This window comes from Hyperolius riggenbachi, chromosome 2, assembly GCF_040937935.1.
Source record: "Hyperolius riggenbachi isolate aHypRig1 chromosome 2, aHypRig1.pri, whole genome shotgun sequence".
Taxonomy (NCBI): domain Eukaryota; kingdom Metazoa; phylum Chordata; class Amphibia; order Anura; family Hyperoliidae; genus Hyperolius; species Hyperolius riggenbachi.
This window is the reverse complement of record NC_090647.1, coordinates 68,055,505-68,078,835: the sequence shown is the minus strand read 5'-3', so window position 1 is coordinate 68,078,835 and position 23,331 is coordinate 68,055,505. Positions and strand designations below refer to the sequence as shown.

Sequence of the window (23,331 nt, the reverse complement as noted above, 5' to 3'; positions counted from 1 at the left end):
TACTCGGGCTTGATATACTGAACCAAGCATAACAAATTTAGAGTTTTAGACAATGATACATCTTATTTAAACAACACAAAATTAGTGTTTTAGCTAATTAAAAGCAATTGTAAATGTTTGGAAATTGTTTAGAACCAATTATCATGTACTATGATTACATTTATATTTGTCAAGGGGTACTTGTGACAATGTTTACTATGCTAGGGGGTACTTGGTGAGTACAGGGTTTTAAAAGGGGTACATACTAATAAAATGTTGAGAAACACTGGTTTAGAGTATATAGCAGAGATCGAACCAGGCCCAGATGGATTCTCGAGACATAAGGTCTCAAAAAAGGAAAGAAGGAATGGAGATTCCTTATCTCAGATTAGAGAACAGATCCAATGTTTTAATTGCAAGTATCTGAAAAGTTCTTGTGGGGGAGGGTCATGTTTGTCCTGGATGATTGACCATGGGAGGAAACTTTTGCCCCTGAGTAGGTCCTTTACAAGGATAAAGTTGTGGTCAGTCCACCTCTTGAAGGAGTCTGGACCGTCAAGGCCAGGTGGAAAGGTGCATTTGACGCCTGTACAGGACACTAACTACATGGAGACTGTATGTTCTCACATGTTTGCCTCGGTTTCCTCTAGGCACTCCAGTTTTCTTCCACATACCATTAACAAACCGGTAGGTTAACTGACTTCCTACAAGATTGTTCCTAGACTATGGCACGAATACTAGACTACGACTATGGTAGGGACGGACATCCATAGGTTAGGTATCAACAGGGGTTGGTTAAGGTTAGGCATCAGTAGAGGGAGGGTTCTGAGTGAGAATAGGGTTCCGTTGGGTTGCATATTATGATAGTAATAGCTAAGCAATTGGTGTGGTTGCACTTTCTGATAGTAGGACCTATAAATAATTGCAACTGGTTGCAAAATCTGAGAAAGTTGCAAACATTTTCACCACAGGGGCAATTTTTCACTACATACATTTTGACAGGACAGGAAATGTACAATAGGTACAGAAATTTCTAGTAATGAATTTGCCACTGTGCCAGTCCCTCTCAGTAGAGGTAAAACAGCTTTCCTGCACCATACAGAACACCTCTGGGTCAGTCAGACAGCCTGCAGTGATATCTGCAAAGTAACTGAAATGAACAGAGAGGAGTGAGTGGGAGTTGCTAAATGCGGGCTAAGGAGATTTCCCTTCCAACTCCTAGTTTCCCTTTGATTTACTAGTTCAGAGAGTGTGTTTAAAGCGATTTCCCTGCAGTTCTCTCTCAGCCCCTGACTGCTGCTTCTTTTTTTTTTTCCTGTTGTTCTCTAACAGTCAGAGTCCTGTTTCCTTGAAGAAGTCTGAGCCAGAGCAGTGCCGCTGAGTCGTTGTTCCAACTCATCTGGAGCGCTGGGGGGAAAGAAAAGCACTAAATCCAGCAATGTGCTGTTTCTGCAGAAATGCACGCTGCACAGGGGGAGCTACTCTAGATACCAGCTGCAAAGAAACTCTGCCATAAAGACAGCTTCCTCGGCGAAAGGACTGCAGGCACTCTCAGAACAAGGACTGGAAGCCTGCCTGCTCCGCAGCTGCAAGAGGATCTCACTGCGGTCCAGCCAACCTGGTCTTCCTTGTCTTCTTCTCAGTGGACTCCAGAGAGACAGGAGGTCCCAGCTGCCTACACAGTCACCCCTGCGGGCTCTACCTGAACATATTCTCCCCACTGCTGACTACAGGCAGCGATCTGAGCAGAGCCCCAATGCAGTTGCCATTGCTTTTCACCATCGTCTTTGCAAACTTTTGCAATCGAGGAATTTCGACCCAGGGTGGAACTTTGAGGACCCCGAGACACTCCAGCCTGAGGAGAGATGGTGGGTAGCAAGATCTGGAGATGTTGCTGAACTTTTTTTTTCTTTTCTGTTGTTAAAGTTGTCTTTGAAGTCCAGGGGGCTGCTGGCTTGGTTGGATTTATGGCCAAGTTGTGCAGATCAGTTATGCTGTCAGTGATGAACGCAGATGGACTTGTTTGAAGGAGGCATCTGTTGTATTTGGTGCGGTATGGTTCCACTTATCTGGCCATGTGCAGTTTTCCTAGTACTTTTTTGTTGTTGTTTTATGTACACGTTTAGGTGAAGTTGTAAACTTCTCTTAGCGTTTTGTGGCTTATTGAACTTAAACAAAAAGTTTACCTGTTGCCCTTAGTGATTAGCTCTCCTGGTACTCATACATTTAGAGGGATGTAAGAAGAACTCCAGCAGTTATGCAGAGCAGCCAATCAGGTTTCAGTTGTTAAATTATTCTTTTCCCATAGGTGGTTGATTGACCATGTTCCAGGTTTCTTTTAAAGCAGTTTAGGTTTTGTGAGACCTTAAAGGGACACTGTAGGGGGGTCGGGGGAAAATGAGCTGAACTTACCCGGGGCTTCTAATGGTCCCCCGCAGACATCCTGTGCCCGCGTAGCCACTCCCCAATGCTCTGGCCCCGCCTCCGATTCACTTCTGGAATTTCTGACTTTAAAGTCAGAAAACCACTGCGCCTGCGTTGCCGTGTCCTCGATCCCGTTGATGTCATCAAGAGCGCACAGCGCAGGCCCAGTATGGTCCGTGTCTGCGCAGTACACTCCTGGTGACATCAGCGGGAGCGAGGACACGGCAACGCAGGCGCAGTGGTTTTCTGACTTTAAAGTCAGAAATTCCAGAAGTGAACCGGAGGCGGGGCCAGAACATTGGGGAGTGGCTGCGCCAACACAGGATGTCTGCGGGGGACCATTAGAAGCCCCGGGTAAGTTCAGCTCATTTTCCCCCGACCCCCCTACAGTATCCCTTTAATTGAAAAAACAAAACACTTCTGAAAATTGTATGTGTAGTATGGGGTAGAGGCCTGCGCGGGTCCACTTTTTCATACCCGCACCCGAACCACACCCGCGACCCGCACCCGACCCGCTTTCTGGTGAATTTGATACCCGCAACCCGACCCGCAGAACCGCTACCCGCACCCGACCTGCAGGCCCGCTACCCGACCTGCTACCCGCGACCCGCTTTTTTTACATTTTCTTCTTAAGTGCACATTTAAAGTAACATTGAGCTGTAAAGTTAATAAAACCTATTTTTTTTACACAAACCAAAGCTTAAGAAGGTTTACGCGTTTGCTTCCGCTACCCGCAACCCTACCCGCACCCGCAACTCGCTACCCGCACCCGCAGCTTAAATCAATTCCGGTACCCGAACCCGACCCACATTTTGGGTTACCCGCGGGTACCCGACCCGCTGCAGGCCTCTAGTATGGAGAATGAATAGAATAAGAGTCTCTTATTTTTATTTTCAGTTATATAGATATATATATTGTTAACCTCCCTGGCGGTCTATTAACCTCCTTGGCGGTATAAGCCGCGCAGGAGGTTTTCTCAGGCCCTGCTGGGCCGATTTGCTTAATTTTTTTTTGCTGCACGCAACTAGCACTTTGCTAGCTGCGTCAGCACACCGATCGCTGTCGCCCCGCGCTCGATCGCCGCTATCCGTTGCGCCGCCCCCCCCCCCCTTAGACCCTGTGCGCTGCCTGGCCAATCAGTGCCAGGCAGCGCTGAGGGGTGGATCGGGACTCCCAATGACGTCCCAACGTTGGTGACGTCGGTGACCTCATCCCACCCCGTCGCCATGGCGACGGGGGAAGCCCTCCAGGAAATCCCGTTCTTTGAACGGGATTTCCTGATCGGAGATCGCCGAAGGCGATCAAAGCGGGCGGGGGGATGCCACTGAGCAGCGGCTATCATGTAGCGAGCCCTGGGCTCGCTACATGATTTAAAAAACAAAAAAAACTGCTGCGCTGCCTCCTGGTGGAATTTTTTAGACCGCCAGGGAGGTTAAAACCGCGCAAATTTTTTTTTCTAAATCATTCATGTAGCTAGCCTAGCACATGATAGCCGCTGTGCAGCGGCATCCCCCCACCCCTTCCGATCACCTCCGGCGATCAGAGCAAACAGGAAATCCCGTTCAGAACAGGATTTCCTGTTTGGCTTCCCCCGTCGCCATGGCGAAAATTGGGATGACGTCACCGACGTCATCGATGTCGTGACATCAGAGGGAGTCCCGATCCACCCCTCAGTGCTACCCGGTACTCACGTCCGGGCGGCTGCTCTGCTGCGGTGCCACACTTCGGCGTGCGATCGCGGACGAGCCCCCGTGCTGTCCCCCGGTAGCCCTGGGATCAGTGAACGGGAACATGGTTCCCGATCACAGATCTGTGTCCCCAGCAGAAAAACCAAAGCACTCTTACAAGAGGCTTCAGTCTTTCTGTACGTAAAATTGTCTGCGTCATCCTTGTGCTTTGTTAGCGAGAAGCACAAGGAGAAAAAAAAAACTAAAGTTGGCCATCTTGTGGCCAAATAGTAAAACTACATCTACATATTTTTTACATTACAATTTACACATATAATAACATTAAAAATTAACTGTTTTTTCCCACACCAAAATATTATCCACATAATTTTTTTTATGGAAAAAAAAAATTACAATTAAAAAAAAAAAAAAGACTTAAAAAGTTACCCAAGGGTCTGAACTTTTTAAATATGCATTTGAAGGGGGTATACTACGAACATTTTTTTAAATTATAAGCTTGTAAATAGTGATGGATGCAAAACGGAAAAAATGCACCTTGCCATACATTGTGATAGAGACATAATTTAAATGGTGTCATAACCGAGACAAATGGGCAAATAAAATACATAGGTTTTAATTATGGTAGCTTGGATTATTTTAAAGCTATAATGGACGAAACCTGAGAGATAATGATTTTTTTCCATTTTTTTTCTTATTAATCCTGTTAAAATGCATTTATAAAAAAATAATTCTTAGCAAAATGTATCACCCAAAGAAAGCCTAATTAGTGGCGGAAAAACAAGATATAGATCAATAAATTGTAATAAGTAGTGATAAAGTTATTAGCGAATGAATGGGAGGTGAAAATTGCTCTGATGCATAAGGTGAAAAATCCCCGCGGGCTGAAATGGTTAAAGGCAATGCAGACATTACACACGTAATGCGAGTTACACTATTTGAGTAAGGCGCTGCGTAGATTGTGTAAAATCCTGTCCTTTACTTGCTCTCTCCAATACTGATTGGTTTGCAAGCTTTACATTTTATTTGTAACAGTCTAAACACTATAACCTCTAGGATTTTTAAAATAAATGTTGATTTATGAATTAAAAGGGAATCCTACATGACATGTGACAAGATGAGATAGACATGTGTATGTACAGTGGCAATCATAGAAATTACTAGGCGTTGTTTCCTTTCTTTTTTTTTCTGCCTAAAAATCCTCACTGATAAGGAATTACAAGCCATAAAACACTTTCATGGCAGAGAACAACTTCTACGTGTGGTTGATAGATAAAAAAAAAGGTTTAACGTCTATATATTTTAGCTCTCTGAGACACAAGATGGACAGTGTCATTGAGCTGAGACACAACAATTAATCCACTTTAAGTTTGTAAGAATAACATAAAACTGTGGGATATGTAAAAGTCATTTTAAAAGACAACAGAAGTGAGAGGCTGCCATATTTATTTCCTTTTAAGCAATACCAGTTACCTGGCTATACTGTAATCCTCTGCCGCTAATACTTTTAGCCATAGATCTTGAACAAACATGAATCAGTTCAAGTGTTTCTGACATTATTGTTAGATCTGACAAGATTAGCTGCATACTTGTTTCCGGTGTTATTTAGACTCTACTGCAGCCAAATAGATTAGCAGTGCTGACAGGCAACTGGTACTGTTTAAAAATAAATAAATATGGCAGCCTCCATATTCCTCTTACTTCAGTTGTGCTTTTAGTTACGTCAGATCGGTAGTTGCTACACGTTGTAGGACTTTACAGTTTTTGTGTCCTCCAGATGATTGCACTGTACCGAATAGGTGCTGCTGGGCACTGCTGCCGGCAAGATGTTTCCAGGCTAGCAAATTAATAATCTTCTGGCAGCCAGATGACATCTGCTCAGATACTGATCGAGCAAGATAGAAAATGCAGATGCACACGGGCGCACGTCTGTGTCTGTCAGCACTTCTGGTCATGGCACAGCACTTTCTGCTGTTTCCCACACTCAGATGTCAAGCTTGTGGTATATTCAGAGCTGCAGCTTTAGTGAGACAGTGTGGAACTTTTATTCTTTGGCAGGTAATATCAGAGAGACATGATGTACCCTCACTATGTGGAGTGATGTGCTGTAGCCTCCTATATTAGGAAGAGGTTATGTCCCCTGATTGCCTGTATCAGATGGAGGGTGTGTATCTTTGCTGCTTTATATCAAGGAGAGGTGATATACCCTGACTAGTGTTGGGCGAACATCTAGATGTTCGGGTTCGGGCCGAACAGGCCGAACATGGCCGCGATGTTCGGGTGTTCGACCCGAACTCCGAACATAATGGAAGTCAATGGGGACCCGAACTTTTGTGGTTTGTAAAGCCTCCTTACATGCTACATACCCCAAATTTGCAGGGTATGTGCACCTTGGGAGTGGGTACAAGAGGAAAAAAAAATTAGCAAAAAGAGCTTATAGTTTTTGAGAAAATCGATTTTAAAGTTTCAAAGGGAAAACTGTCTTTTAAATGCGGGAAATTTCTGTTTTCTTTGCACAGGTAACATGTTTTTTGTCGGCATGCAGTCATAAATGTAATACATATAAGAGGTTCCAGGAAAAGGGACCGGTAACGCTAACCCAGCAGCAGCACACGTGATGGAACAGGAGGAGGGTGGCGCAGGAGGAGAAGAAGGCCACGCTTTGTGAGACACAACAACCCCGGCCTTGCATGAGGGCAAGAAGCGTGCGGATAGCAGGCTTTGTACCGCCATGCAGTCATAAATGTAATAAAGATAAGTGGTTCAATAAACAGGGACCACGCGGCAACGCTAACCCAGCAGCAGCAGACGTGATGGAACAGGAGCAGGCGCAGGAGGAGAAGGCCACGCTTTGTGAGACACAACAACCCAGGCCTTGCATGAGGGCAAGAAGCGTGCGGATAGCATGCTTTGTACCGCCATGCAGTCATAAATGTAATAAAGATAAGTGGTTCAATAAACAGGGACCACGCGGCAACGCTAACCCAGCAGCAGCAGACGTGATGGAACAGGAGGAGGCGCAGGAGGAGAAGGCCACGCTTTGTGAGACACAACAACCCAGGCCTTGCATGAGGGCAAGAAGCGTGCGGATAGCAGGCTTTGTACCGCCATGCAGTCATAAATGTAATAAAGATAAGTGGTTCAATAAACAGGGACCACGCGGCAACGCTAACCCAGCAGCAGCAGACGTGATGGAACAGGAGCAGGCGCAGGAGGAGAAGGCCACGCTTTGTGAGACACAACAACCCAGGCCTTGCATGAGGGCAAGAAGCGTGCGGATAGCAGGCTTTGTACCGCCATGCAGTCATAAATGTAATAAAGATAAGTGGTTCAATAAACAGGGACCACGCGGCAACGCTAACCCAGCAGCAGCAGACGTGATGGAACAGGAGCAGGCGCAGGAGGAGAAGGCCACGCTTTGTGAGACACAACAACCCAGGCCTTGCATGTGGACAAAAAGCGTGCGGATATAGCAGCAATGCTTTTTGCCGCCATGCAGTCATAAATGTAATACAGATGAGAGGTTCAATAAACAGGGCCCGGAAACGCAACACCATCCCAGATGTTCATTGGTCATGTTACTTGGTTGGGGTCCTGGAGTGTTGCGTAGTCATTTCCAATCCAGGATTGATTCATTTTAATTTGAGTCAGACGGTCTGCATTTTCTGTAGAGAGGCGGATACGCCGATCTGTGACGATGCCTCCGGCAGCACTGAAACAGCGTTCCGACATAACGCTGGCTGCCGGGCAAGCCAGCACCTCTATTGCGTACATTGCCAGTTCGTGCCAGGTGTCTAGCTTCGATACCCAATAGTTGAAGGGTGCAGATGGATGGTTCGACACAGCTACGCCATCTGACATGTAGTCCTTGACCATCTTCTCCAGGCGATCGGTGTTGGAGGTGGATCTGCACGCTTGCTGTTCAGTGGGCTGCGGCTGCATGGGTGTCAGAAAATTTTCCCACTCCAAGGACACTGCCGATACCATTCCCTTTTGGGTACTAGCTGCGGCTTGCGTTGTTTGCTGCCCTCCTGGTCGTCCTGGGTTTGCGGAAGTCAGTCTGTCTGCGTACAACTGGCTAGAGGAGGGGGAGGATGTCAATCTCCTCTCTAAAGTCTCCACAAGGGCCTGCTGGTATTCTTCCATTTTGACCTGTCTGACTCTTTCTTCAAGCAGTTTTGGAACATTGTGTTTGTACCGTGGATCCAGAAGGGTATAAACCCAGTAATTGGTGTTGTCCAGAATGCGCACAATGCGTGGGTCACGTTCAATGCAGTCTAGCATGAATTGAGCCATGTGTGCCAGAGTCCTACCAGAATCCTCATCATCCTCTTGTGAGCGTTGTGATAGTTGTTGTGATGCATCATAGTCGTCACCTTCCTCCTGGTCTGCTTCTGCTGACCATTCGCGTTGAATTGTGGAAGTCCAACGTGCACCGCTCTGGCCCTCGTCAGTGGTGGCATGAAATTCCTGCTCCAACTCCAGCTGTTCCTCCTCCTCTTCTTCGTCATAGCTGCTGGGGCCAGCGTTCCCTGAGGCGGATGGCCTGATGTTGGTACCATCACGCTGATCGTTTTCTCCTTCAGATTCCCCCAGTTGCATCATGACAGCTGTTTCCTTGATTTTTAACATCGACCTCTTCAGTAAACACAGCAGTGGTATGGTAATGCTGACTGAAGAGTTCTCACTGCTCACAAGCAACGTGGATTGCTCAAAATTTTGGAGGACTTGGCAGAGGTCCAACATGTTGGCCCAATCGGATCCACAGAAGCTTGGCAGCTGGCCGGATGCGCCTCGGTACTGCGCCGTCATGTACTGGACCACTGCACTCTTCTGCTCGCAAAAGCGGGCTAGCATGTGCAGCGTAGAATTCCAGCGCGTAGGGACATCACACAGCAAGCGATGGTGGGGGAGATTGAAGCGCTCCTGCATCTTGGCGAGTGCCCCCGAAGCAGTACTGGAATTTCTACAATGTTTGGACACTCGACGCACCTTCAACAGCAGATCGGGCACGCCTGGGTATGTCCTCAGGAACCGCTGAACTACTAGGTTCATCACGTGCGCCAGGCAAGGGATGTGTGTCAGCTTAGCCAACCTTAAAGCGCGAATGAGATTACTCCCATTATCACACACAACCATGCCCGGTTTCAGGTCCAGCGGTGCCAGCCACAAATCCGTCTGTTCCTTTATTCCCCTCCAAATTTCCTCCCCTGTGTGCTGCTTATCCCCAAGGCAGATTAGCTTCAGCAACGCTTGCTGACGCATGCCAACAGCTGTGCTGCACTGCTTCCACGATCCTACTGCTGCTGGGTTAGCGTTTCCGGATGAGGTACAGCTTTGAGATGCGTTGGAGGAGAAGGAGTCAGAGAGGTAGGTGCTGCTGTTATCCAGTGGGAGGGACGGCGGTGCAGCTGTTTGTGGCGTGGGCAACACCCGTGCCGTAGCAGGTGAGGAATCGCTGCCAGGCTCCACAAGGTTCACCCAGTGCGCGGTAAGGGAGATGTATCGACCCTGGCCGAACGCACTCGTCCAGGTGTCAGTGGTGAGGTGAACCTTGCAGGCAACGGCATTCTTCAAGCTTCGGGTTATTTTGCTGACCACGTGCTCATGCAACTCAGGCACTGCAGAGCGTGCAAAGTGGTAGCGGCTGGGAACCACGTAACGTGGGATGGCCACTGACATCATGCCCTTGAAGCTGTTTGTCTCCACCAATCGATATGGCAGCATTTCGCAGGCCAGAAGCTTGGCTATGCTGGCTGTTACTGCCACGGCCCGGGGGTCATTTGCTGGCAATTTCCTCTTGCGCTCAAACATCTCCGACACAGACAACTGAACCGTAGCGCTGCACACGGAAGGGCTGTTGGTTGTTGTGTTTGATGAACACTGGGAGACCTCAAGAGCACTACTCCGGAAAGTGACAGTGTCAGCGTCGTCTGATGTTTGTGAATGTTGTGAACCACGCAATGGCTGGGCTACTGCTGCTGCTGAGGCGGGTCTGGTGAACCCAAGGGAGGCAGTGTTGTTTCTGGTACCCTGTCCTGACGCGTTTGCCCAAAGAGTGGGATGTTTGGATAGCATGTGACGGCTCATGCTGGTGGTGGAGAGGTTGTTAATATTTTTCCCCCTGCTCAGGCGGGTCTTGCACACCTTGCAAATCGCCATGGTAACATCCTCAGTGCAGTCTTCAAAGAAAGCCCAGACTTTGGAGCACCTGCCTCCTTGCTGGCGATTTCTGTTTGCTCCTCTTTTGCCTCTCACTTGAACTTCCACGCTTGTGGTGCCTGAAATTGCGCGCCGCCTACCTTGTGGCACAAGGCGAACTCATGCAGCAGTGTGTTCTTCAACAGACTCATCTGTGCTGCTGCTACGACGGCGATGTTCTCGTTCACAAACAAAATCTGGGTCTCTGTCCACATTGTCCATACCCTCCTCTTCCATCTCCTCAAACTCGTCATATGTCATTGTGGGCCACCGCCGTGGAGTAGAGCTCCCCACAACAACCTCTGCGCAGCACACTCCAACGTCGTCTTCCAGATCTTGTCGGCCGACCTCCTGCAATTGCAACCCCTCCTGCCCAAATTGCTCTGGGATTTGGGTTTCCGAGTCCTCTTCGGACTCGCCTTGTATTTCAGTGCGCGGTGCATTTCCCACAGTTAACGGTTGTGAATCCGGGCACAACATTTCTGGCTGTTCCTCCATTGACCTTTGAAAGGTGGAAGTTTGTTGGGCTGGGAATAGCTCCTGCGAATACCCCATTGTGTCCTGAGGTAATTCATCGGACTGGTTATCTGGCAGTTGTGTGCGTGGTGTCGCTGCCGGTTGTGTCAGCTTTGTGCCCACTGGCTCCTTGTAACTGGCTGAGGACTCGGACCTCGTGCGTGATGTGCTGGTGCTGCTTAACCCACTGCTGGACGCTTGAGAGGTCATCCAAGTAATTATCTGGTCCTGTTCTTTTGGATTTGTGAGGGTTGTTGTCCTGGACAACATGGGCGGTATTGAGTGGGTTTTCTTGGGTGCTCCCCTGTGGCCTGTACGTGAACCGTCAGGGGAAACACCTCTTCCCTTGCCCCTCCCTCTTTCACCGGATTTCTTCCTCATTTCACTTATCCTTACAGTACACGCTGACTGGCAGCAGTACAGTGGCAGTACAGAAATGCTATACAGTACCACTATTCCCAGCAGCGACACAGAGCACAATGCTATACAGTGACGGGTGAGCGGTGTACCACTATTCCCAGCAGACACAGAACAGTACACAGAATGCTATATAGTGTGGCTGAACGAGCGGTGTACCACTATTCCCAGCAGACACAGAACAGTACACAGAATGCTATATAGTGTGGCTGAACGAGCGGTGTACTACTGTTCCCAGCAGACACAGAACAGTACACAGAATGCTATATAGTGTGGCTGAACGAGCGGTGTACCACTATTCCCAGCAGACACAGAACAGTACACAGAATGCTATATAGTGTGGCTGAACGAGCGGTGTACTACTGTTCCCAGCAGACACAGAACAGTACACAGAATGCTATATAGTGTGGCTGAACGAGCGGTGTACCACTGTTCCCAGCAGACACAGAACAGTACACAGAATGCTATATAGTGTGGCTGAACGAGCGGTGTACTACTGTTCCCAGCAGACACAGAACAGTACACAGAATGCTATATAGTGTGGCTGAACGAGCGGTGTACCACTATTCCCAGCAGACACAGAACAGTACACAGAATGCTATATAGTGTGGCTGAACGAGCGGTGTACTACTGTTCCCAGCAGACACAGAACAGTACACAGAATGCTATATAGTGTGGCTGAACGAGCGGTGTACTACTGTTCCCAGCAGACACAGAACAGTACACAGAATGCTATATAGTGTGGCTGAACGAGCGGTGTACTACTGTTCCCAGCAGACACAGAACAGTACACAGAATGCTATATAGTGTGGCTGAACGAGCGGTGTACTACTGTTCCCAGCAGACACAGAACAGTACACAGAATGCTATATAGTGTGGCTGAACGAGCGGTGTACTACTGTTCCCAGCAGACACAGAACAGTACACAGAATGCTATATAGTGTGGCTGAACGAGCGGTGTACTACTGTTCCCAGCAGACACAGAACAGTACACAGAATGCTATATAGTGTGGCTGAACGAGCGGTGTACTACTGTTCCCAGCAGACACAGAACAGTACACAGAATGCTATATAGTGTGGCTGAACGAGCGGTGTACTACTGTTCCCAGCAGACACAGAACAGTACACAGAATGCTATATAGTGTGGCTGAACGAGCGGTGTACTACTGTTCCCAGCAGACACAGAACAGTACACAGAATGCTATATAGTGTGGCTGAACGAGCGGTGTACTACTGTTCCCAGCAGACACAGAACAGTACACAGAATGCTATATAGTGTGGCTGAACGAGCGGTGTACTACTGTTCCCAGCAGACACAGAACAGTACACAGAATGCTATATAGTGTGGCTGAACGAGCGGTGTACTACTGTTCCCAGCAGACACAGAACAGTACACAGAATGCTATATAGTGTGGCTGAACGAGCGGTGTACTACTGTTCCCAGCAGCGACACACAATGACTGGGGGGGACCCTGGCTAGCGTGGCTGGAGCGCGAACTACCCTGCCTGCCTACCCAAAGCTAAACCCACAGACAAATGGCGGAGATATGACGTGGTTCGGGTATTTATTTACCCGAACCACGTGACAGTTCGGCCAATCAGAGCGCGTTCGGGTCCGAACCACGTGACCCGTTCGGCCAATCACAGCGCTAGCCGAACGTTCGGGGAACGTTCGGCCATGCGCTCTTAGTTCGGCCATATGGCCGAACGGTTTGGCCGAGCACCGTCAGGTGTTCGGCCGAACTCGAACATCACCCGAACAGGGTGATGTTCTGCAGAACCCGAACAGTGGCGAACACTGTTCGCCCAACACTAACCCTGACCACCTATATCAGGCATAGGCAATACACCCTGACAACCTATATCAGTCAGTGGTAATGTACCCTGATCACCTATATCAGGCAAAGGTGATGTACCCTGATCACCTATATCAGGCAGAGGCAATGCACCCTGACTACCTATACCAGGCAGAGGCAATGCATCCTGACCACCTATATCAGGCAGTGGTAATATACCCTGACCACCTATATCAGGCAGAGGCAATGTACCCTGACAACCTATATCAGACAGAGGTAATGTACCCTGGCCACATATACCAGGCAGAGGTAATGCACCCTGACCACCTATATCAGGCAGAGGTAATGTACCCTAACCACCTACAGTATATCAGGCAGAGGCAATGCACCCTGACCACCTACAGTATATCAGGCAGAGGCAAATGCACCCTGACCACCTATATCAGGCAGAGGCAATGCACCCTGTTCACCTATAACAGGCAGTGGTAATGTACCCTGACTACCTATATCAGGCAGAGGCAATGCACCCTGCACCCTGACCACCTATGTTAGTCAGTGGTAATGTACCCTGATCACCTATATCAGGCAAAGGTGATGTACCCTGACCACCTATATCAGGCAGAGGTAATGCACCCTGACCACCTATATCAGGCAGAGGTAATGCACCCTGACCACCTATACCAGGCAGAGGGAATGTACCCTGGCCACCTATACCAGGCAGAGGTAATGCACCCTGACCACCTATATCAGGCAGATGTGATGTACCCTAACCACCTACAGTATATCAGGCAGAGGCAATGCACCCTGACCACCTATATCAGGCAGAGCTGATGTACCCTAACTACCTACAGTATATCAGGCAGAGGCAATGCACCCTGACCACCTATATCAGGCAGTGGTAATGTACCCTGACCACCTATATCAGGCAGAGCTGATGTACCCTAACCACCTACAGTATATCAGGCAGAGGCAATGCACCCTGACCACCTATATCAGGCAGAGGTGATGTACTCTAACCCCCTACAGTATAGCTGATGTACCCTGTTCACCTATACCAGGCAGTGGTAATGTACCCTGCTCATCTATATCAGGCAGTGGTAATGTACCCTGACCACCTATATCAGGCAGACGCAATGCAACCTGACCACCTATACCAGGCAGAGGCGATGTACCCTGACCACCTATATCAGGCAGTGGTAATGTACCCTGACCACCTATATCAGGCAGAGGAAATGCACCCTGACCACCTATACCAGGCGAAGGTAATACATCCTGACCACCTATATCAGGCAAAGGTGATGCACCCTGACCACCTATATCAGGCAGAGGTAATGCAACCTGAACACCTATATCAGGCAGAGGTGATGCACCCTGACCAGCTATATCAGGCAGAGGCAATACACCCTGATCACTTATATTACCTAACGTTATCCCTTCTACTCCCCCTACACCTAACATTACCCCTCCTACTCACCTTACACCTAACATTATCCCTGCTACTCCCTCTATGCCTAACACTATCCCTCCTACTACCACTACACCTAACACTTAGAGTTGAGCTGAAATTTTCGTAATTTCGCATTACTATAATTACGCATGCGAAATTAGCGTAGCGAAATTGCCATTAAAATCGTAATTGAAAATACCGTAAGCGTAATTTTCAACGCGAAATTTCGCGTTTCGTTCATGCCGTAATTTCGCATTAAACGCTACCGTAATTTCGCGTTAAACCGTAACGCTCCGTATAATATAAAAAAAACGCCGACTTTAAGGGTTAATAGCAAAGCCCCCTTAAATGCTAAGAGCCTCAAATTTTGAGAATATATTAGGGAGATCAGGAGGAATAAGAGGAAAACATTTTTTTTCAAAAAGACCTTATAGTTTTTGAGAAAATCGATGTTAAAGTTTCAAAGTAAAAATGTATACATTTAAAAACCCGCCGACTTTAACGGTTAATAGCAAAGCCTGCTTAAAGTTTAGGAACACCAAATTCCTAGGGTATATTAAGGGGATCAGTGGGAATAAGAGGAAAAATTTTTTTTTCAAAAAGAAGTTATAGTTTTTGAGAAAATCGATTTTTAAGTTTCAAGGGCAAAAATGTCTTTTAAATGCGGAAAATGTCAGGTTTTTTTGCACAGGTAACAATAGTGTATTATTTTCATAGATTCCCCCAAGTGGGAAGAGTTTTACTTACTTCGTTCTGAGTGTGGGAAATATTAAAAAAAAACGACGTGGGGTCCCCCCTCCCAGACCTCTTTAACCCCTTGTCCCCCATGCAGGCTGGGATAGCCAGAATGCGGAGCACCGGCCGCGTGGGGCTCCGCACCCTGACTATACCAGCCCGCATGGTCCATGGATTGGGGGGTCTAGGAAGGGGAGGGGCAGCCAAGCTTTCCCCTCCCCCTCCGAGCCCTTGTCCAATCCAAGGACAAGGGGCTCTTCTCCACCTCCGATGGGCGGTGGAGGTGGAGGCCGCGATTTCCTGGGTGGGGGGTTCATGGTGGAATCTGGGAGTCCCCTTTAAAAAGGGGTCCCCCAGATGCCCACCCCCCCTCCCAGGAGAAATGAGTATAGAGGTACTTGTACCCCTTACCCATTTCCTTTAAGAGTTAAAAGTAAATAAACACAAACACATAGAAAAAGTATTTTAATTGAACAAAAAACATAACCACGAAAAAAGTCCTTTAATATTCTTAATTAACCATTAATACTTACCTGTCCCTTTAAATAAATAAATGTAGGTGGTTAGGGAACATGTGGGTGACATGTGGGTGACATGTGGGAGAGGCGGGGAGGGCAGCGGAGCCGGCGGGGACTTAGCGTCCTGCACGGACCCGACAGAGCTCTGAGCTATATAGCTCAGAGCTCTGAGAAGCATCTTTGTATTTGGGCTCCAAGGAGCCCCATTGGTCCTTAGCAGACCAATGGGGTTCCTTCAAATCAGAAGGAACCCCATTGGTCTGCTAAGGACCAATGGGGCTCCTTGGAGCCCAAATACAAAGATGCTTTCGAGAGCTCTGAGCTATAGCTCAGAGCTCTGTCGGGTCCTGCAGCGCAGACGCGGCGGCGGCGGCGGTGAGTGACGTCGGGTGCGGCGTAGTTACAATGTAACAAAGTTGTTACATTGTAATAACTTTGTTACATTGTAACTGATAGAACATTTCCGAGGATATTGCGTGGGATCATTTATTTAAAGGGACAGGTAAGTATTAATGGTTAATTAAGAATATTAAAGGACTTTTTTCGTGGTTATGTTTTTTGTTCAATTAAAATACTTTTTCTATGTGTTTGTGTTTATTTACTTTTAACTCTTAAAGGAAATGGGTAAGGGGTACAAGTACCTCTATACTCATTTCTCCTGGGAGGGGGGGTGGGCATCTGGGGGACCCCTTTTTAAAGGGGACTCCCAGATTCCACCATGAACCCCCCACCCAGGAAATCGCGGCCTCCACCTCCACCGCCCATCGGAGGTGGAGAAGAGCCCCTTGTCCTTGGATTGGACAAGGGCTCGGAGGGGGAGGGGAAAGCTTGGCTGCCCCTCCCCTTCCTAGACCCCCCAATCCATGGACCATGCAGGCTGGTATAGTCAGGGTGCGGAGCCCCACGCGGCCGGTGCTCCGCATTCTGGCTATCCCAGCCTGCATGGGGGACAAGGGGTTAAAGAGGTCTGGGAGGGGGGACCCCACGTCGTTTTTTTTTTATATTTCCCACACTCAGAACGAAGTAAGTAAAACTCTTCCCACTTGGGGGAATCTATGAAAATAATACACTATTGTTACCTGTGCAAAAAAAACTGACATTTTCCGCATTTAAAAGACATTTTTGCCCTTGAAACTTAAAAATCGATTTTCTCAAAAACTATAAGGTCTTTTTGAAAAAAAAATTTTTCCTCTTATTCCCACTGATCCCCTTAATATACCCTAGGAATTTGGTGTTCCTAAACTTTAAGCAGGCTTTGCTATTAACCGTTAAAGTCGGCGGGTTTTTAAATGTATACATTTTTACTTTGAAACTTTAACATCGATTTTCTCAAAAACTATAAGGTCTTTTTGAAAAAAAATTTTTTCCTCTTATTCCTCCTGATCTCCTTAATATATTCTCCAAATTTGAGGCTCTTAGCATTTAAGGGGGCTTTGCTATTAACCCTTAAAGTCGGCGGCTTTTTTATATTATACGGAGCGTTACGGTTTAACGCGAAATTACGGTAGCGTTTAATGCGAAATTACGGCATGATACGACTGTAATGCGAAAATTACGCGAAAATTTCGCTTACGTGAAATCCTTCTACCACTACTACCTCCTACTACCACTAGTAACTGTTGGTACACATACTCCACCCCTGCTACACACTACTGCTAAACCTACACTCACCTCACTGAAGCTTATTCTAACACTAACCTTCTTACCCTTACACCTGACACTAACCTCAGGGACATTTCTAACCTTTTTGTCACTCCAGGCAAGAAGTCCTGTGTAACCCTCCCCCCCCCCTCACTCCCCCGTAAAAAACACACACACTACAGGATATAAACCATGTGCCGTATAGGGTGGATGCATAGTACAGGGAGTTGCTGAGATACTGAAATTCGGCCTGTCCGCTCACCACTCACCCTAGTGCCCAGCATCTCCTACCGGATGTAGCGTGATTACACCCTACAGAGTAAGGTGCCAGCACTAGAGGGAGCAGGAGACAGACAGGATGGTCACACAGGCACAGAACTGGACTTCAGAGGGAAGGTTAGAGCACAGCTTCTGCTGTACTATACTCTGCCTTTACACATTGGACTGGGGGGGGGGGGGGGGGGGACTGATAGTGGGTCAAGGGGACAGAGGGTGACACAAAGGGGGACAGAAGGAGGCATACAGGGGGAAGCACAGAGGGACGCACACAGCACTGGATCATCCACAAGGCAACTTAGGCAGGTGCTTAAGGCCTGGAGAGAGTCTAGGGACAGGTTTATGCTAATTCCCAACAAATCTTGCCAAAAAAACCTAGGTGGCCATCAAGTGTGAGCCCAAAGTCGTTGCTTGCCTAGGGTACCATTTCACTTCAGTCCATCTCTGGAAACATAGGTGGGCAGAGGTGGCACACGGGCATCATCCGGGACAGAGTGAAGCATTAACCAGAGGTGATTTTCCATATTTACTCTCAGAAGTGATAGGTGTGATAATTTTTAAAGGTCTGCCAACCCCCCACCCCCCTCTGTAGAATGTAATGGAGTGCCACATTCTTGGCATGTAGCACCTCTCCTCCCATGGGATGAATATGAGGTACTAGGAGGATTCGTAATGCTGCTAATATTTTCTTAGTGTTTTGTTTACCATCAAGATTAAATAGACAAATTCTGAGTTCCCTTGTTTTTTTAATGACGTATTTTCAGCATTGCGTGATCCTGACTTACTCAGGGCCTGACTTATTTTTGTTTATATGGCTCCAGCGTGTTCTGTGGAACTGGACAAATGTGAGAGCAAACAGGTGCTATAATAACAACATTATACAAAGTACATGACACAATATCAGAGAAAACCTCAAAAGAACATGTGTAAAAAAACACATTTGTGCTGTGCATTCGAAAACACCAGGCCATTCACCATTGTACAAGTACTTACGGTGGATAGCACTTTCACCTTGCAGCCAGGGCCGGCTCTAGACTTTTTGCTGCATGAGGCAAACTTGTGAGGATGCTCCAAACACCCCCCCTCCCCCGATTTGCAATGATTGCACAACACTTACTCTGCTTCATTTAATGTTCTCACATGGCATGCTGCAGCACAACACAATAACACACTGGCTGACTGTGAGCCTGTGACAAACAACCTGCTCATCTTCAGTTACTCCATTACTCAGGACAGCAGTGCCACCTCCTCCCTTTTACTGTGCAAGTCAAGTGAAACACTGCTGCACTCCTGCTCCCCCCCCCCCCCCCCCTCCTCACTCACTGTCAGACTCCTCACACAGCACAACAAGCTGCTTTTCCCCAATGATGACCTCTTCACTTCGCTCTCCCATCGCTTCTCCTCCTACGCTGACTGCATGCTGTTAGTGTACTAAAATGCTGCCCCTGTAATCTCTGCACCCGTGGCAAATGTTTCACCTTGCTTCATGCGAGAACCGGCCCTGCTTGCAGCACTGGGTCTCCAGTTTGAATCCCAGCCAGGGCACTATCTGCATGGAGTTTTGTTCTCCCCCTGTCTGGGTGGGTTTCCACCGGGTAATCCTGTTCTCTCCCACATTCCAAAAATATACAGATAGGTCCATTGGCTTTCCCCTGAACTTGGCCTTAGACTACGATGGACATATGAATAAGGTAGGGATTAGATTGTGAGCTCCTTTATAGGGCAGTGACAGGACTATACGTAAAGTGCTGCGGAAGATGTCGGCACCATATAAATAGTAAAAAATAATAATAGCATTTATTTGTATTTACAGTATCTCACAACAATGAATACACCTCTCACATTTTTGTAAATATTTTATTATATCTTTTCATGGGACAACAATGCAATGTAAAGAAGTCATTGTAATTTTTCTGTCCTGTTAAACCTCTGCAGCAATGCTGCCAGCACACATACAGTAGGATGGGAAAGTTTGGGCAGCCTTCTTGACCGTCATGATTTTCCTGTATAAATCGTTGGTTGTTACAATAAAAAATGTCAGTTAAATATATCGTATAGGAGAAACACAGTGTAATTTGAGAAGTGAAATGAAGTTTATTGGCTGTACAGAAAGTATGCAATAATTGTTTAAAGAGAACCCGAGGTCGGTTTGAAGAATGTGATCTGCATACAGAAGCTGGATCTGCCTATACAGCCCAGCCTCTGTTGGTCTCCCAAACCCCCCTAAGGTCTCCCTGCACTCTGAAATCCCTCATAAATCACAGCCTCGCTGTCCACACACAGCGTGTCACAGCTGGCTGTGTTTTTCTCTATAGTGTCAGTCTGCTGCTCTCCCCACCTCCTGCAGAACTCTGGTCCCCGCCTGCCTCACTTCCCTCCCCACTGATTAGAGGGAACGGAGGGGGGCAGGGACCGGAGCTCTGCAGGAGGCGGGGGAGCAGCCGAGACTGACACTACAGATGTAAACACAGCCAGCACAGCGGCTGTGATTTATGTCTGATTGCAGAGTGCAGGGGGACCTTAGGGGGGTTTGGGAGACCAACAGAGGCTGGGCTGTATAGGCAGATCCAGCCTCAGTATGCAGATAACATTCTTCAAACCCACCTCGGGTTCTCTTTAAACAAAATTAGGCAGGTGCATACATTTGGGCACCACAAAAAAGAAATGAAATCAGTAGGTTCTCCTTTTGCAGAAATTACAGCCTCTAAACATTTTTTGTTGAAGGTATTTTGGACCATTCCATTTTACAAAACATCTCTAGTTCATTCAGGTTTGATGGCTTCCGAGCAGGGACAGCTCTCTTTAACTCACACCACAGATTTTCAATTATATTCAGGTCTGTGGACTGGGATGGCCATTTCAGAACGTTGTACATGTTCCTCTGCATGAATGCCTTAGTGGATTTTGAGCAGTGTTTAGAGTCGTTGTCTTGTTGAAAGATCCAGCCCTGGCGCAGCTTCACCTTTGTCACTGATTCCTGAACATTTGTCTCCAGAATCTGCTGAAACTGAGTGGAATTCATACATCCCTCAACTTTGACAAGATTTCTAGTCCCTGCACTGGCCACAAAGCCCCACAGCATGATGGAACCACCACCATATTTTACTGTAGTTAGCAGGTGTTTTTCTTGGAATGCTGTGTTGTTTTTCCTCCATGCAGAATGCCCCTTGTTATGCTCAAATAACTCACATTTAGTTTCATCGGTCCACAGCACCTTATTCCAAAATGAAGGCTTGTCCAAATGTGCTTTAGCATACCTCAAGCGGCTCTGTTTGTGCTGTGGGCGGAGAAAAGGCGTCCTCTGCATAGGATGGGCAGATGGGGCTGGAGGAAGCCCCAGGTCTGTATAAATCTTTTTACTTTTTACAGCTCTGGTACACTTTAAAGAGGAGATGAAAATTATCTCCTAGGAGTTAACTCAGGTAAAAAATGAAATTGCATATGGACCAAGGTGTGAAAATTTCACCTAGGAGAAAAAGTAAATTGCATATGGGCCTGTGTTTTGACATATTTTGAGGGGACAGGAAATGTATTATACAAGCTGCACACTGACTACTTGATTGTCTCAGAGGGGTTGTTGCACCACCAAGCAGCGGTAATATTGCTGTGCTGTGCGCAGACAGCGCATGGCAATGTTAGTTACTACTGTCAGCATTATACTGCCAGGTACACTATTAGAGTGACTCGCGGTATTTGAGCACTTCGAGCGCTGCTACAGTAACGTGCTTTTCAATTGTGCTATTGATCAATGATGCAATAATTTCAACTGATTTGATGCTTATATTGATTTTATTGACACCACTATGTACTCTGTAAAAGTACTGCAGGAAATGTATGCTATATATACCGTGCTTTTATTAACAGTAGTATTTTCACAAGTTTTCCACTGAGAACCACAAAAATGATAAAAAAACAACCCTCCCCCCCCCCCCCCCCCCACACACACACACAATTTATTAAATATTGGGCTTCCACTAATAACACAACTATAAAGCCCAATCTACACGATACAATTCTTTGTGCGATTCGATTACGATTCTATTTACGATCTGATTAAATCGGATATGTCTGATCGGGATTCAATTTGATTTGTCATTGCAAAACAATGGCAAATCGAATTGAATACAATCGAATCCCAATCGGATATGTTGGATTTAATCGAAACGTAAATAGAACCGTAATCGAATTGCACAAAGAATCGTATTGTGTAGATGGGACTTAATTCTTTGCTGAGGGGTCAGGGAAGTTCTCCTGTTTATTGCTTGCATGCACTTTTCATCAGCCGTCCGTACACCACCACATGTACTGTCTGTGCATCCCTATGTAAACGTTTTTCTCAAATACCTGTGGTTTCTAGATCAAGCTGATCATTGCTCTGGGCTTTTCATCACATTGCTTGGAGTCTGGCACAGACAGGAAGTGACACGCACAGAGTACTGATCAGACTTGGCGACAGATCACAGATGTGTAAGTGAAGATTTCATATGGGGATTTTCAGCAGTGGGTGTTGTAAGTAGAGGAATGCAGAAGCTGGTAAAGTGCAGAGACGATAGAGCTGATTTATAGTGAACACATTACATCACTCAAGAGCAACAATAAAACCACCTGGATTGGAGCTACTCTGACAAGGTCCAAATTATGATGACTAGACAACTGTCTAAGAGCATCTTCAATGTGGCAGTTCTTAGGGTGCCCATACATTAGTAGACATTGTGGCTCAATCGACCTTCCAATTCTATACTTAATCGGGCAAATAGATCACGTGGGAGTGGCGGAAAAATCTCGGTCGCAAGCGATTGAGTAGGAGTGCGGCAGTAATGATATCGCGAAACAACCAATGGACCCCCAAGTGTATAACTATCCCCTCTGCCCCATGCCCATGTGCAGTGTAAGGTCTTACCCCTCTGGTTTCCCTGGTCACAGCGAGTACCTGTTCCATTTGAAAGACAAATGAAATCGAGAGTCTAAATAGTTCAATATATCAACTCAATCGGTGTAATGGTATGTATATGAGATACTGTATTTTTCGTACTATAATACTCTCCTGGCCATAAGACGCACTTAGGTTTAGAGGACAAAAAGGGGGAAAAATATATACTAAGCCTGGTGCATCCATGGTGAAGGGGCATCTTGTGGATTATGCCCCCTTTGTACCTCATGCCACCTTGTACCGTTTGTGTCTCCCTTTGTCCTCCAATGTCCCCCTTGTGTCCCCCATATATCCTCCTCTATGCCCCTTTGTGTCCCTCTGTGTCCTCCATTTGTCCCCCTGTGTCCTCCTCTGCATGGGCACAGTACAGGGAGTCCCCCGACATTGCAGTGGGTTGGAGGACAGTATTGGCAGGGGTTCACAAGTCAGGAACTCCCTGCATTTGGACTATAAGATGCTGTGACTTTTTACCCCCACTTTTGGGGGAGAAAAGTGAGTTTTATGGTCCGAAAAATACAGTAATACTCAAACCACTGGTAACCACTAAAATGGCAGGTGGGGAGATTAGACCCGACCCCACTCGGATTAAGAATGTCGCTCTCCATAGAAATAGAAAAAAGGGGTAACGCCCATCCACCGGGGGTGGACTCACAAAATGAACAGTTAACAACAGAGGCGCCAGCTTAGGATACAATTATATAAAAAAAAAGTTTAAAATGGGGAGGCATTGTGGGACTTACCTCCCACAAGCAGACTCCATAGTCTA

At 47.1% G+C, this 23,331-nt stretch overlaps 1 protein-coding gene across 4 annotated transcripts in view; it reads left to right on the top strand.

The window, feature by feature from the left end:
• The window catches only part of PDGFD (platelet derived growth factor D), a 511,155-nt gene that overhangs the window by 183,855 nt on the left and 303,969 nt on the right, over positions 1 to 23,331 (top strand). For 3 of the 4 annotated variants that reach the window (XM_068266882.1, XM_068266880.1, XM_068266883.1), the window contains one exon: positions 1,312 to 1,847. In XM_068266882.1, coding sequence (XP_068122983.1) covers positions 1,736 to 1,847 — 112 coding nt within the window. In that variant the 5' untranslated portion in view covers positions 1,312 to 1,735. Of the gene's footprint in view, positions 1 to 1,228; positions 1,848 to 23,331 lie in introns of those variants that run through there. The other variant, XM_068266881.1, reaches the window with a different exon arrangement.